This window comes from Antechinus flavipes, chromosome 3 (genome assembly GCF_016432865.1).
Source record: "Antechinus flavipes isolate AdamAnt ecotype Samford, QLD, Australia chromosome 3, AdamAnt_v2, whole genome shotgun sequence".
In the NCBI taxonomy this organism is placed as follows: domain Eukaryota; kingdom Metazoa; phylum Chordata; class Mammalia; order Dasyuromorphia; family Dasyuridae; genus Antechinus; species Antechinus flavipes.
Window position 1 is genome coordinate 530,356,866 of NC_067400.1, and position 13,114 is coordinate 530,369,979.

The 13,114-nt window shown below is 36.2% G+C and overlaps 1 protein-coding gene across 1 annotated transcript in view; it reads right to left on the minus strand.

Annotated features, from left to right (window-relative positions):
* Positions 1 to 155: 155 nt before the first annotated feature.
* The window catches only part of RAB30 (RAB30, member RAS oncogene family), a 110,156-nt gene continuing 97,197 nt past the window's right edge, over positions 156 to 13,114 (minus strand). The window contains exons 3-5 of the mRNA XM_051987230.1: positions 12,459 to 12,542; positions 4,472 to 4,655; positions 156 to 1,981 (exon numbers count right to left, since the gene is read on the minus strand). Of these exons, the coding sequence (XP_051843190.1) occupies positions 1,731 to 1,981; positions 4,472 to 4,655; positions 12,459 to 12,542 (519 nt within the window). The 3' untranslated portion in view covers positions 156 to 1,730. The remainder of the gene's footprint in view (positions 1,982 to 4,471; positions 4,656 to 12,458; positions 12,543 to 13,114) is intronic.

The following is a 13,114-nucleotide window of genomic DNA, read 5'->3' on the forward strand; positions in this document are numbered from 1 at the left end:
AATTCAATTCATTAGCTTTTGAATGTAATCATATTGGGTCTTCTTCCATAATTACAGACTCACATGATCCCCTTGTTACATTATGCATACCTGTCACATCCTAAATAGCATACCACAAAAAAGTTTCATAAAGATTGACAACATACAATGGTAAATTTGTTCCTAATTTGCATTTATGTCAATGAGTAAAATGAAAAAGTTAGATATATGGCATTAAAGAGGCACAACAAAAATAAGTAAGTGCTTCCATTTTTAGTTGGCTTAACCAAGTTATACATATACAGGAATTGAAGACTTAAAACACAAAAGCAACAAGAAATAACATGAAAGGTGATGAGTCAGAAAGTTATTCTATTATATGGAAGAGATGCCCAAATTATAACTGAGTTTGCTTCTATGAACCAGAATTTCTTAAGGTGATTGAGAAACACACAAAAAATTGTTCTGTGTATGTCTCACCTATCACTTCACTCAGCAACATATTTGGGAAAAAAAACCAAAAACATACAAATCACATTTTATTCTTGGTGAGTATGGCAAGAATCATCTCAATAGGCATTAATTGTTCAAAGGCTTGGTGGACTGCCATCAAGACTGTGCTCTGCTTTGAACCCTGCATTATCATCAGTAACCACAGTATTTTGGTCGGCTCTGCTCTATACATTTAATACTATCCTTAATTTCTTGGAACTAATTTGTTACCTTAGAACAATATTACTATTTGCTGACATTAAAAAAAAATCATTTTCAAATGTTTTTCTCTACATAAGACTGGTATTAGGGAACAAGGGAGAAGAATGAAGAAGGAAGGGCAAAATAGCAGACAGTAAGGAAGAAAAAATGGTTCCCCTTTCCAAAACATCAAAAGAGAAGTAGAGCTCCTTCTGAACAACTCAGTTCTAATCTAGAAAAGGAGGTAATGAAACGTTGAGAAACAGCAGTTTTTATTATACTTCCCCTATTTATTTCTACATAACACATTCAGAGGATACTAATGTAGTAAAACGTTTGGTCTAAGGAATTTGTCAGCTGAACCATTAGCACCAAAAGGAGTCACAGGGCCTGTATCCTTTGTTAGCCATGATTGTTACTGTTGGTTGTGGATCAAAAGTCCTTTGAATTTCTCAATTCCAAAGTTCTTGAAAGGGAGTATGGACAAAAGATGTAATACTTTTCAAACAAGTGGTGCTGAAAATTCCTCAGGATGTAGCAGACCCACCATAGATATTATAGTTGGCCTTCCCAGTGTTCATTTGGCTGGCAGGCTAGAAAATCGAGGTGTGAAAGGATCCCAGAAAAGACTCTACCCATTCACCAAGTGCTGGGCAGAATCACTCCTTTGGGGGGTTATGGAAAGAAGTTTTCCTTCCTTTCAGTCCAGAAAGGCTGATTTGTTGGGATTTTTTTTTGGGGGGGGGAGTTATTTTTTGCTTTTTTAAAAACAAAAAGCAACTATCACAGCACATGCTCAGCATCTCAGGGAGCTCCTAGTGCAATCTTCCTCTCACTCCAGCCCAAGCCTGCAAAAGGGTCAAACCATATGAATGTTTTGCTAGTATTGGCCTGTGGACAATGCCCTCGGCCTGCCATGCTTTTTTAAGCTCAGGAACCTGGAGAAGTCAGAAGGTCCAAAGAGCAAGAACCACCATCTTTGCTCTACCTCCCAGGAACTCCTGGCCTCTCAGAGCAGGCGTGGATTCTTTTTCTCCTTTTCTGCCTTGTATCAGCTTTTAATTGAAATTACAACAAGTCAAATAGCTGATGCTTTTCCCTTCTCCTGGTAAAGGGGAGGCCACATTGTTCACAAGAGTATTCTGCCTGGCCTCACTGATGAGTCGGCATGCCAAGTCCAGGAATAATTTCTCCACATTATCAGACTCCTTGGCTGAGGTTTCCAAGTAATACATGTCCTGAGCCTCAGAAAATTCTTCAGCTCTTTGCTGGGAGACTTCTCTCCTTTCAGCTAGATCAATCTTGTTACCTGTAGCAGGAGAAGAAAATAGAGGAGTTACCATTTAGGGATTTGATGAGCTCAGAAACATCTCAATTGAATTCAAACCTTGAAGTCAGCTCCCATTGATGAGAAAAGAAAAGCTTATAGTTACTATTACTGCCATTTATTTTTCAGAATGCCATCGCCACCTAATGCGCTCTTTCACATAGAACTAACTGGCTCTTGCCCCTCCAGTCTCTCTCTACATCTTCATTTAATGTCTTTGGATGAAATCCCAGAAAGTGGTGTTTTGACTTACAATGGCTGAAAGATTCCCTCTGTGATGTAAAACCCTCATATTCCAGATATTGTGACTTACACTTTTACCCAATGAAGTATTTCAAGCTTCTATACACATTGACTCAAATAAAGTATTTCCAGATTTGCCTTATAACAAGATAAACTAGTTATTTGTAAGTTTTTCAGTTGAACATATGGAATAATCTTTGCAACCTGGAACTATAAGCCACTAGGGTAAGTCAATAAGGCAATCACTAAAGGAAAAACCCAGTTTTAAGATTTATACTATAACAGTGCCATAATTCTGATGCCTGGATTTTCAAAATTTGAGTTGCTATTTCTCACTTGATGAAACTGAAGCAAGCAATCTTATCAGCCAGGCTTTCATTATTAAAAATTAATTACTAGCACTTTTACATGACTGCAGAGAAGGTAGTTTTGAGGAACAAATCTAGAAGTCAAAAATAGTTTTAGTGTATTTTATTTAAAATCTCATTTCTGCCTAGTACATCTACCACTTATAGAAGCTCTTTTACATCAGAATCATTTATGAATGCGTTCTAAAAGATCAAAAAAACAAAACACATTCTCAATCAGGCTCTTCTAATAATTTATAATTGTATCAGATCATAATTAAATGAAAGAAGGAAAAATAATTAAAGCCACTCAGATATTTTAATGATTTAAACAAAAACAACTCATTTCTTTAGTGCTCTGGCACAGAATGACTTGCACAAAGTCATGCATCTTGTTAACTAAAAACATAAATTTTTTTTTAATCTTCATAGGTGCTATATAAAGAAAAGGCTTATTATAGGAAAAAAAAAATCAAGTTACTTGTACCATAGTTACAACCCTGGAGAGGACTTTCTTTTAGTATTATGCTTGATCTCTCACTATTGGCCTAAATCCCAGAGCTGCTGGAGTGAAGGGTCAAATGTGCATAACCACTGATCATTATTCCCTTTCCCTATATTTTCTGGACCTTACCTCCTCAACTTGTATAACTTTAAAATTCACAATGTCTTCTCAGCATAACAGTGTGAGGTAAGTGGTTAGAGTAGTGTTATTTCCATTTTACAAATGAGGATTCCAAGGTTCAGAAGTGAAGTGAGTCACAGAGCTAATATTCATGATTCATAGGACACAGATTTAGCACCAGAAGGGTCTTCAAGATCATATAGGCCAAGTTGAAGAGATGGCCAGAGATAAAGTGACTTGTTCAAGGTCACACAAGTTATAAGTAATAGACTCAGGATTAGAATTCACCTTTCCTGATCCCAATTCCTGACAATGATATAACTTGTAAGTCATATCAAGGAATATATCTTAGTGTAACTTGAAAACACAGTCTATGTTTCATAGATATTTGAAGTCATTTTTGTGGATTGTGAAGGTATTAAATAAGTGAAAAACTACATGAGATCAGGCTCTATTATTAGTTATATAAGCTTGAACAGGGGCAGCCAGGTGACACAGTGGATAGGGCACCAAATTTGGGATTAGGGAGAGCTGAGTTCAAATCTGATCTCCAACACCAGCTCTGTTATCCTGGACAAGTTAATCCTATTTGCCTCAGTTTTCTCCTCTGTTTTAAGAGCTGGAGAAGAAAATGGCAAACTACTCCAGTAGCTTTATCAAGAAAACCCCAAATGGGGTCACAAAGAGTCAAACATGACTGGAAAATAACTTAAGTAAACTTTGAGCAAATTATTTCACTTCTCTTAACCTCAGTTTTCTTAATGAAAGATAATATTCACAATCTCTATCTCACAAAGTGATTTTAAGGAAAGCCCTTTTAAAGAGACCTTATATATAAGAACCACCATTAGCCTTGTTATTAAAATGAATGTCAAGGCATGGTTTTTATATACTAGCCAAATCTCTGATGCCCAAAGTTCAATATCTTCTTTGAAAGTAAAGACAAAGTCATTTTTTAGTATAATAGGAGTGGTGGATTTAGAATCAGAAATGTGGGTTTGGCTGCCAGCTCAACCAATTACAAGATATATGAATAAGGGACAATAAGCTTTTTATTTTTTAATCTGTAAAATAGGAATAACACTTGCGCCTTACAGAGTTGGGAGGTTCAAATGAGGTTTTGCTTATATATAGACACAGATGAATATATAAAATAACACTAATAATAAAATTAGTATAAGTTATATAAACTCAAACCAAGTCCAATGTAAATGTGAACTTTTTTATTATTGTGAATTATTTTTGAGCCTCACTTACCCACTAATACAGTGATGACCTTGTTGCTGGCATACTGCTCTATTTCTCTTAACCATTCTGGCAGACAACGAAAGGATTCCTCACAGGTGATATCATAGGTGAGTATCAAGGCATTGGCACTGCGATAGTAACTCTGGGTTATTGATCGGAATCGTTCCTGTCCTGCTGTGTCCCAGATCTGCAGCTTTGGATACATAAAAAAAAGGAAAGGGTAGAGGACAGAAAGAAAGCACAGGTTACCATGCCTTCATTTGGAAATTTTGGCTTCCAACCAAATGCTTCCAGAGATATTTTCTATCCTAAAAAGACACATAAGACTTGTTATTTTTAATGAGTGTTTTAGGGTGGGAACCAGAGAGTGAAAAGAGGGATGAAGATTATTTTTTTTTGTTTGTTTGTTTTTCTGGTATTGTTTTTTTTTTTTTCAAAATCTCTTTTCAGCTTTAATCCTCCAAGATTTTTAAATTCAAATCACAGAAAAGTCAAACATTCCAGCTTATTCCCTAGGAAGCTGAAGGGCCATGCTTTGACTTCTAGCGTTTCAATCAGCAATTGGAGAAGCAAAACAGAAAATCTACAACCCTCCAATTCTCCATGTAAGAGACAGTTAACATATTTCCTCTGATGACAACAGAAGCAACAAATGATAAGATAAAGCAGTACACAGATAAAAGTAGAACAGTCCCTGATCTCTAGGAGTTTACAATTTAGCAAAGGGGAGGTATATAAATATAGGTCTCTTCAAAATATATAGGAGAGAATTGGGAGAGGAGGGGAGAAACCTAGCAGTGCTTTATCAGGAAAGGCTTTATATAGAAGATGATTTTTGAACTGAGCCTTGAAGGAAGCCAAGGATTTCAAGAGGGATTGGTAAGAAGATAGTGAAGTTTTGCACATGATTCAGGATCAGTAAGAAGGCTAATCTGACAAGACCATGGTGTTCCTGAAGGAGAATAATGTATAATAAAGCTGGAAAGGTAGGAAGAAGCTAACGGACTTTAAATGCTAAACAGAAGAGTTGAAATTTAATCCTAGAAGTAATCAGGAGTTACAAAAATTTACTCAGAAATAACATGGTCATTTTAGGAAAAGTCACATTGGCAGCTATGTGGAGTATGGATTAGAGGAAAAAGACTTAAGGCAGGGAAACCAATTGAAGGGCTAGGTTACTGCAATAGTCCAGGCACAGGGTTAGGAGGACTTGATCTAGAGTGCTGACTCTGTGAGGAGGAAAAAGGAGCTGTATGTAATAGACTTTATAGACATAAAAACAAGTTTTGGAAAATAACTCAATAATAAACTCTTTAACATTTACCAGCTATAGGATAATGGGTAAAGACAGAAAGGAGACATAATAAATCTCTCTATGGAATTTTGTCTATACAATCCCATATGATGGGGAAAAATGGAAACTTGTATATACTATAGCAAATTCATATAATATTGTATAGTATTCTGTATGAGTTTTATTCTTGAACTATCCTGTAAGTTCCCATAGGACAGGGACCATGTCTAATCATATTTCTATTAAATTTAACATCTTGCTGAGTGGACAGTATAGTACTTTGCAATCATTAGGCACTTAATAATTGTTTGTTAAATCAAGGCATGTACAACATGAAGGATCATAAAATCAGATATTTAAAACTAGAAAGTACCTCAAAGATCAACATTTTACAGATAAGAAATTGAAAGTGATTACCCATACTAAAGAAACAAGGATTTTTCAAAGTATCCTAAGTCAAAAATAGTCAGATTTGATTTTTCCTGGTTTTCTGGGAAGGAGGTGGGGAACCATGACTCATCCATCCAAATGTATGGAAGTAAATGCAGCCAGTTGCAGAACTATGAGAGATGAGAAATGTTTAACTGAATGTTATCAGTCTGGATAAACATTGCAAATAATGATAGCCAGGAACTTTGAGCACAAAGAAACTTGAAAATGGACTGCTTTTGACCCAGAAAAGATACTTGCTCTGAGAGTATCTCCTTCCAAAACAGCCTGAAACCTGGTCATTTATCACCAAGGTTTTTCATAGTGCCCATAAGTATTATTGGCTTGTAAATTGTCTCAGTAGTCCCAGATTTACTACTAACTCTATTTACTTTCTATGTGGTAATCAGTAGCTAGCACATGTGTTAGGTTCTTAACTTTCTCTTTCCCAGGGTCAACTAAGTGATGAGTGATTTGTGACCCCAAACATAAGGCCAGCAAGGACCACCGGTCCTGAATTCATGTCTCTCCTTCCTGTCTACTGAGGCCTTCTGCAAGGCCAACTAGAACGGGTATCCTCCTGAAACAATGATAAAGCCTCAAGCTCAGGGTTGGAGACTTAACTCTTCTACCACCACTCCCCTAGCCCTTATCTTGGGAATTTTTGGATCAGTGAAGAAATGCAGCTATGTCGTCTCTTTCCCACCTAGCCCAGACAAGGCAGAAAAGCCTCTTCTCTGCAGCCAAACCTTTGAACCATTTGTTGCTTGGCAGTGGTCCTAAGCGGCTGGAGCTTAGTCTTTCTGGTTTTTATCTATGGAGCTGGACTTTCAGTCAATTAACATTTATTTAGGTCTGCTGTGTGTCAGCACTCTGCAAAGTCCTGGGGATAGAGAGAAAGGCCAAAAGGGTCCTGGCCCTCTTGGGTCTCACTGTCTAAGGGGAACGACAACTATGACATGGAGCCCAAAGTGAAACACAATTGTTTTGATCTGATGGTTCAAGGCCTGCCATGATCTGTCCCCTCAGTTGAAGTGTTTAAGCCGGCCATAAACTTGGCCCTGCTTACAATGCCATTTAAGAACTTATGCTGTATACCTTCTGAATTCAATTCTCCCTGTGCAACAAGAAAACTGTTCGGTTCTGCATACATATATCGTATCCAGGATATACTGTAACCTATTCAACATGTAAAGGACTGCTTGCCATCTGGGGGAGGGGGTGGAGGGAGGGAGGAGAAAAATCGGAACAGAAGTGAATGCAAGGGATAATGCTGTAAAAAATTACCCTGGCATGAATTCTATCAATAGAAAGTTATTTAAAAAAAAAAAAAAAAGAACTTATTCTGGCTTCCTCTGCATAAGATGACTGTTTTGATACTCTGCATGCTAAAACCTTTGTTTTCTCTGGCCTTTTAACCTTTATTTGCTTGTAAGGTTTTTGTTTTTTAACCCAAACCTCTTTCTTGAGTATGCGAGAAAGACAGTCGAGTATACTGAAGAATGGACTTGGAGTCAGAAAACCTAGCATCAGATCAAACTCCAACACTAGCTAGCTGTGGGACCTTGAACAAGCCATTTTACTTAAGTCTCAGTTTCTCCATCTGTACAATAAGGATGATATCCCTTACGCCTATTTCACAAGGTAGTTGTGGGGAAAATCTTTATACATTTTAAGGTGTTCAAGATACGAGTTATTATTAACAGGAAGAAAGGTAAGGCCAGGCAAATAAGGGTAGGGAAGGAATCAACTTTCCCCAGTGACCAGGCAAGGGCCAATGGCAGCAAGATCTCTACTCCAAGAACTTATGATATAGGCCAAGGAAAGTCAAGCAGAGTTTTAGGAAATGTTTGCTGAATCTTTTTCCTGACTGGAATCTGAAAAACTAAAAGACAATTCAGGTTTTCACTAATTCTATATGGCCTTGGTCAAATCCTTTATTGGAGTTCTCAGATCCCCTGCGGGAAGTAATAATTCATGTTTTAAAGACTTATTTAATTTTTTAATTTCTTAAATGCAGGGACCTGTATCAGATGAATCTGATAGAGAAAGAGAACATCTTAACCTCCGTGTTCTCAAGTTCTTCTTGGAATACCCACAAAAAGCATGATAGATACTTGATGTCCTTCCAGAGGAAATGGTTCTTAGCTCAGAGTCTCTGACATATTCCAGCAACATCATTGTAGATTTAGAGATAGAAGGGATTTTGGACATCATCTAGCTCAAACTCAGTCTGCAGATGAGGAAAATGAGCCTCAGTGAGGAAATACCCTCAAGGACATACAGCTAGAAAGTGATAGCGAGGCTTCAAACTCTGATCTTCTGATCCCACATTACATTGCTTGGTTGGTTTTGAACTTCGTACTCGAAGAGGAACAAAATGACATCATGATGTTAGAGTCAAGTTACAGTGTGTGTGACTATGGCTAATCAAACCACTATGAGCTTGGAACACTCTGCCACAGGTCAAATACATGTATCTCTTTGAATGTTTGGAGTAGCTTATCTAATTTTGTATATCTCACATTTATTTTGGGCTAATTCAATTCTGCTTAGCTCATTAGGCTAAGTTGCTACTGAATCACTATTCAGTCTTTAAAGCTATATTAGAAAGAACAGTTTTTATTCAGAAAACCTGGAGTCTGAGTCTCAATGCAGCTGCTTATAAGCTATATGATCTCAGACCAGGCTTTTAATTCTTTGCAACTCAGTTTTCTCATATATAAAGATGAAGATACTTAAAACCACTCACTAAATTGCTAAAAATCAGAGAGAGAGAGAGAGAGAAAGAGAGAGAGAGAGAGAAATCAAAACAACCTCAAAGTTTCCCTTCACATCTAACAAATTGCCAAAGATGACAAAAACAAAATTCTTACAACCAACCCAAACAGAATTTAAGCTCCTTGAGGACAGCCATCATTTCAGTTTGGGGGCTGTTTTTTGTGAGGGTTTTTATATTTTATCTTTATATAGCACCTACTACAGTTCCTCATATATTCTGGGTGCTTAATAAATATTTATTAAATCAAGAAAGTTCTCTTAAATTTTTTTTTCTCCACAGGCTCTGAAATTGATGTGCTAATAGCTTAGAGCTGCTTTTAATGGTAGGTCCCTTGATTTATGTCCAAACTAATGCTATTTATGAACTAATTAATAAATCAGCATCTATTAAATGGTGAACCACCCACTGTGCTAAGCACTTGAAGATACAAAGAAAGACCAAAAAAAATAACAATTATAATAATCCAATACAATTTAACTATTACTATGGTAACTCAAGTGCTACTTTATTCTTCTCCAATCCAGAAAACATACATGTTAAGCACCTACTATGATCAAGAAAATGAGAATTAAAAAAATACACAGTTAGGTGGCACCTGAAGAGAGGAAGACCTGATTTTAAATCCTGCCTCATGTACTTACGATTAGTATTCTAGTGAAACCTAATGGACCCTTCTCAGAATAATATTTTAAGTGCATAAAATAAAACAAAATACATAGAATTACAGAGTAAACCATCTGTGCTGACATAAAAATATAATTATTTTCTCATCCAAGTTTAGGGATCCTTAAAATCCATTCATAGACTTCAGGTTAAGGATTCCTAGTCCAGTCCAACCCCTTCATCTTATGGTTCAGGTTCAGAGGTTAGATGACTTGGGCAAGGTCACTCAGGCAATAAATAGTGGAGCTGGGATATAAATCCAGAGCCTCTAACTCTAAATCCTAAACCCTTTTCCACCATATGACATATTTATGAGTATTGTTGGTGTCCTCAAAAGAAAGTGGATAAATTGTGTTGTATCTCATATTCATATATGTTTATTTGTTCACTTTATTTTTTTTAGAAGTAGCTGTTCCAATGACCCTACTTCAATTATTTAACCTCTCTAAATGAGGATAATACTTATAGCATTTACATAGCAAGGGGCTGACTGTGAGGTTCAACTGAACTGAGATAAAATATAGACAGTACTTTATAAACTTTAAAATACCATATAAACGTCACACCTTATAACTATTAAAGAACCTCATTTTTAAAAAATTGTTCAAGCAAGGATCACAGATATTCTCTAAGCAAGATTCACTTATTTTCAGAGGTGGCTAAGGAAAAGTAAAATATAGGATGAAAGAAAGCTTATGTACAAAGAAGTCCTTCATATTCAACTTCTTTCTTTTTAAGAGTCTATTCCTAAAGTTTCCTGGGTTAGCAATCTCTTCCCCTCTTCTGCAAGCATCAGACTTGAAAAGGCCTTCCTCCACTGGATTCTCTTCCTCCCTCCTCCCCCCTTACTGTCACCCCAGTATGCTGAGCTTTTGAATTTTCTATTTGGCATTCACATGGCTTTCACATCCTGCTTTTGTTTTCCAGTACACTTAGCACACCATTCATTATTGTATTTGGTATGGATTTCATTGCTATGAGGAACTAATTTGAGGAGTGAAGCCAGCTGACTGCAGGGGCTCCAAAGACAGCCTTCCAAGAAAGGCTGTCCCTATCCACTGTTTCTGTCCCTAACTCAGGAAACAATAATTTTAAAACTAACTTTCTCTCTCTTCTTCACAGAGAGAACTCTGTGTCTCTGTCTCTTTCTCTTTCCCTCTCTTCTCCCTCTCTGTCTCTGAGTTTTTATGTGTCTCTTAACACAATGTCTCCAAAGCACCTAATGCAAAAGAAGGATTTTGTCTTAGAAATCCAAAGTGTTTACTGCTTAAAACTTAAATGCTTAAATTAATATCTAATGCCTAAATTGTCTTCAGTTGGAACCTTTGGGGTTGCTATTTTTATTATCAATGTTTTTCTTTTAAGGGACTCAAACTTCATTGTAAAATCTCATTTCAAGATCTCTGTGAAGTGGGGCAAAGGGCATTGCCAGAGGAATGATTTTACAATGATAGAATTTCTGGTCCTGTAACACAGTAGGGAATCTTCAAATAAGGGATCCTTATCAATACTACTAAATGACTCAATTTACTTAAAAGGTTAAGTCCTATAGGTTTCAAAAAGTTATTGGAAAGTTATTGTTTTGAAGTCAAAATACATGCAAAAATTCTTCCTTAAGAAAAGGGTTTAAAGGAACAGAAAAAAGAGACCTACCTATGTGAGACTTGCAATTATTAATAGAATATAATCTTTAGTAGGCTCTTTTTATAAAGTTCATAGGGACAGAACTGTTTAGTAGACTAAATTTAGAAATCACTAAATTGTCTCTAATATTTTACCTCTTAAATAAGATAATTCAGTTTTAGGGTAAAAGGGACTTTAAAATCATCCAGTTCATACTTGTCATTTTACAAATGAGGAAATTAAAAACCATAGTAGGGAAGTGTACTTCCCAAAGCTACTTAGTTCATATATCACAGAATCAGGCTTCAAAACCAGTTTAGCTCTAAATCTAGCAATCTTTGTCTCTAAGATGAGAAATGCTAGGCTATCACCATCCCCATTCTACTATACAATATCTTCTCTTCCCGTACTGCAAAAACTGTTATCCATATTGATTTACTTAGAATCATGGAATAAGAAAGCTGGAAAAGGCTCACCCAAAGTATGAATGCTCTCAACAACCTAGCTCAAATAATGATTATCTGTATTCTGATCTAACATTTCCAATCATAGGAAAAGGCAACTTTTTTTTTTTTTTTTAATAACTCTAATTGTTAGGAAGATTTTCAGACACAAGATTTTGCAAGGGTAAATATTGAAAATCATCTTTGCATGTATTTTAAAAAATAAAAAGATATTATAAAAAAAGAAATATACAACTAAAAAAAGGAAGTTTTCCAGATATTCAGTTAAAATCTGCCTTCCTCTTATTTCAATCCACTGAAACTACTTTTGCTCCTTAGACCAGCCAGATGATCTCTAGTTCCCCTATAGCTATAATGAAAAATATAGGTAGTTGATGGCACAGTGAATAGAGCACTGTGCTTGAGACTAGGAAGATCTGAGTTCTAATCCAGCCTTAGACACTATATTATATTATATATTAGACACTATATATATTATACAACTAGTAAGCTAGCTGTATAACTCTGGGCAAATCACTTAATCTTTCTCAGTTTCTTCATGTATAAATGAGGGAAATAATTACACCTACCTTCTAGGGTTATTGTGAAGACCAAGGGAGAAAATAATTAAAAGTACAGTGCCTGGCACATAGTAGGCATTCTAGCTATTTTTACCAGTATTATCATTATTATCAACAAAGTTCACTTATTCCCCTAACCTCACAAACAACACAGTATCTCATTAAAATTCTTGAAACTTACCTTGACTTTCTCACCATTAATCTCCACTGTTTTAATCATAAAGTCAACCCCAATTGTGGCTCCTTGACCTGGTGGGAAAAGACCCTAAAAAAGAAAATAGTGGAGTTAAATAAACTCTGTAGCAAAATGGAACCATAGCAAACAGTTACGTTGATATATTGATATTTCAAAATGCTAGGTCCAACCTAATCATTCCCCCTACTCAGAACCAAAATTACCTTGTTTGACATGTAAAGAAAGCCCTCCATAGTCTAATTTCAGTCTACCCTTCCATTCTTACTGCACCATACTGTCCTTCACAGATCCTGCAATTCAGCCAGTTAGTCTATTTGCTGTTCCTCATATACTACACTCTATGTCCTGCCTGCCTCTCCATACCTAGAATACATGACTTCCTCCACTCAGCACTATAGAATTCCTAGGCTTCAGCTCAAGTGATCCTTCATGAGTACTGTTTTTATTCCCCCCGAGGTGTTAGTTCTGTTTGCCTCCAAATTTAATTACTATATATTTTCAATTTACTAATACATGTTCATGATTTTTTTTCTCCTGATGAAATGTAAACCATTAGAGAGCTAGGACTATTGAATGTCTGTCTTTTTGTCCCCAGAACTCAACACAGTATCTGGCACACAGTTAGTGCTTTAGTAAATGCT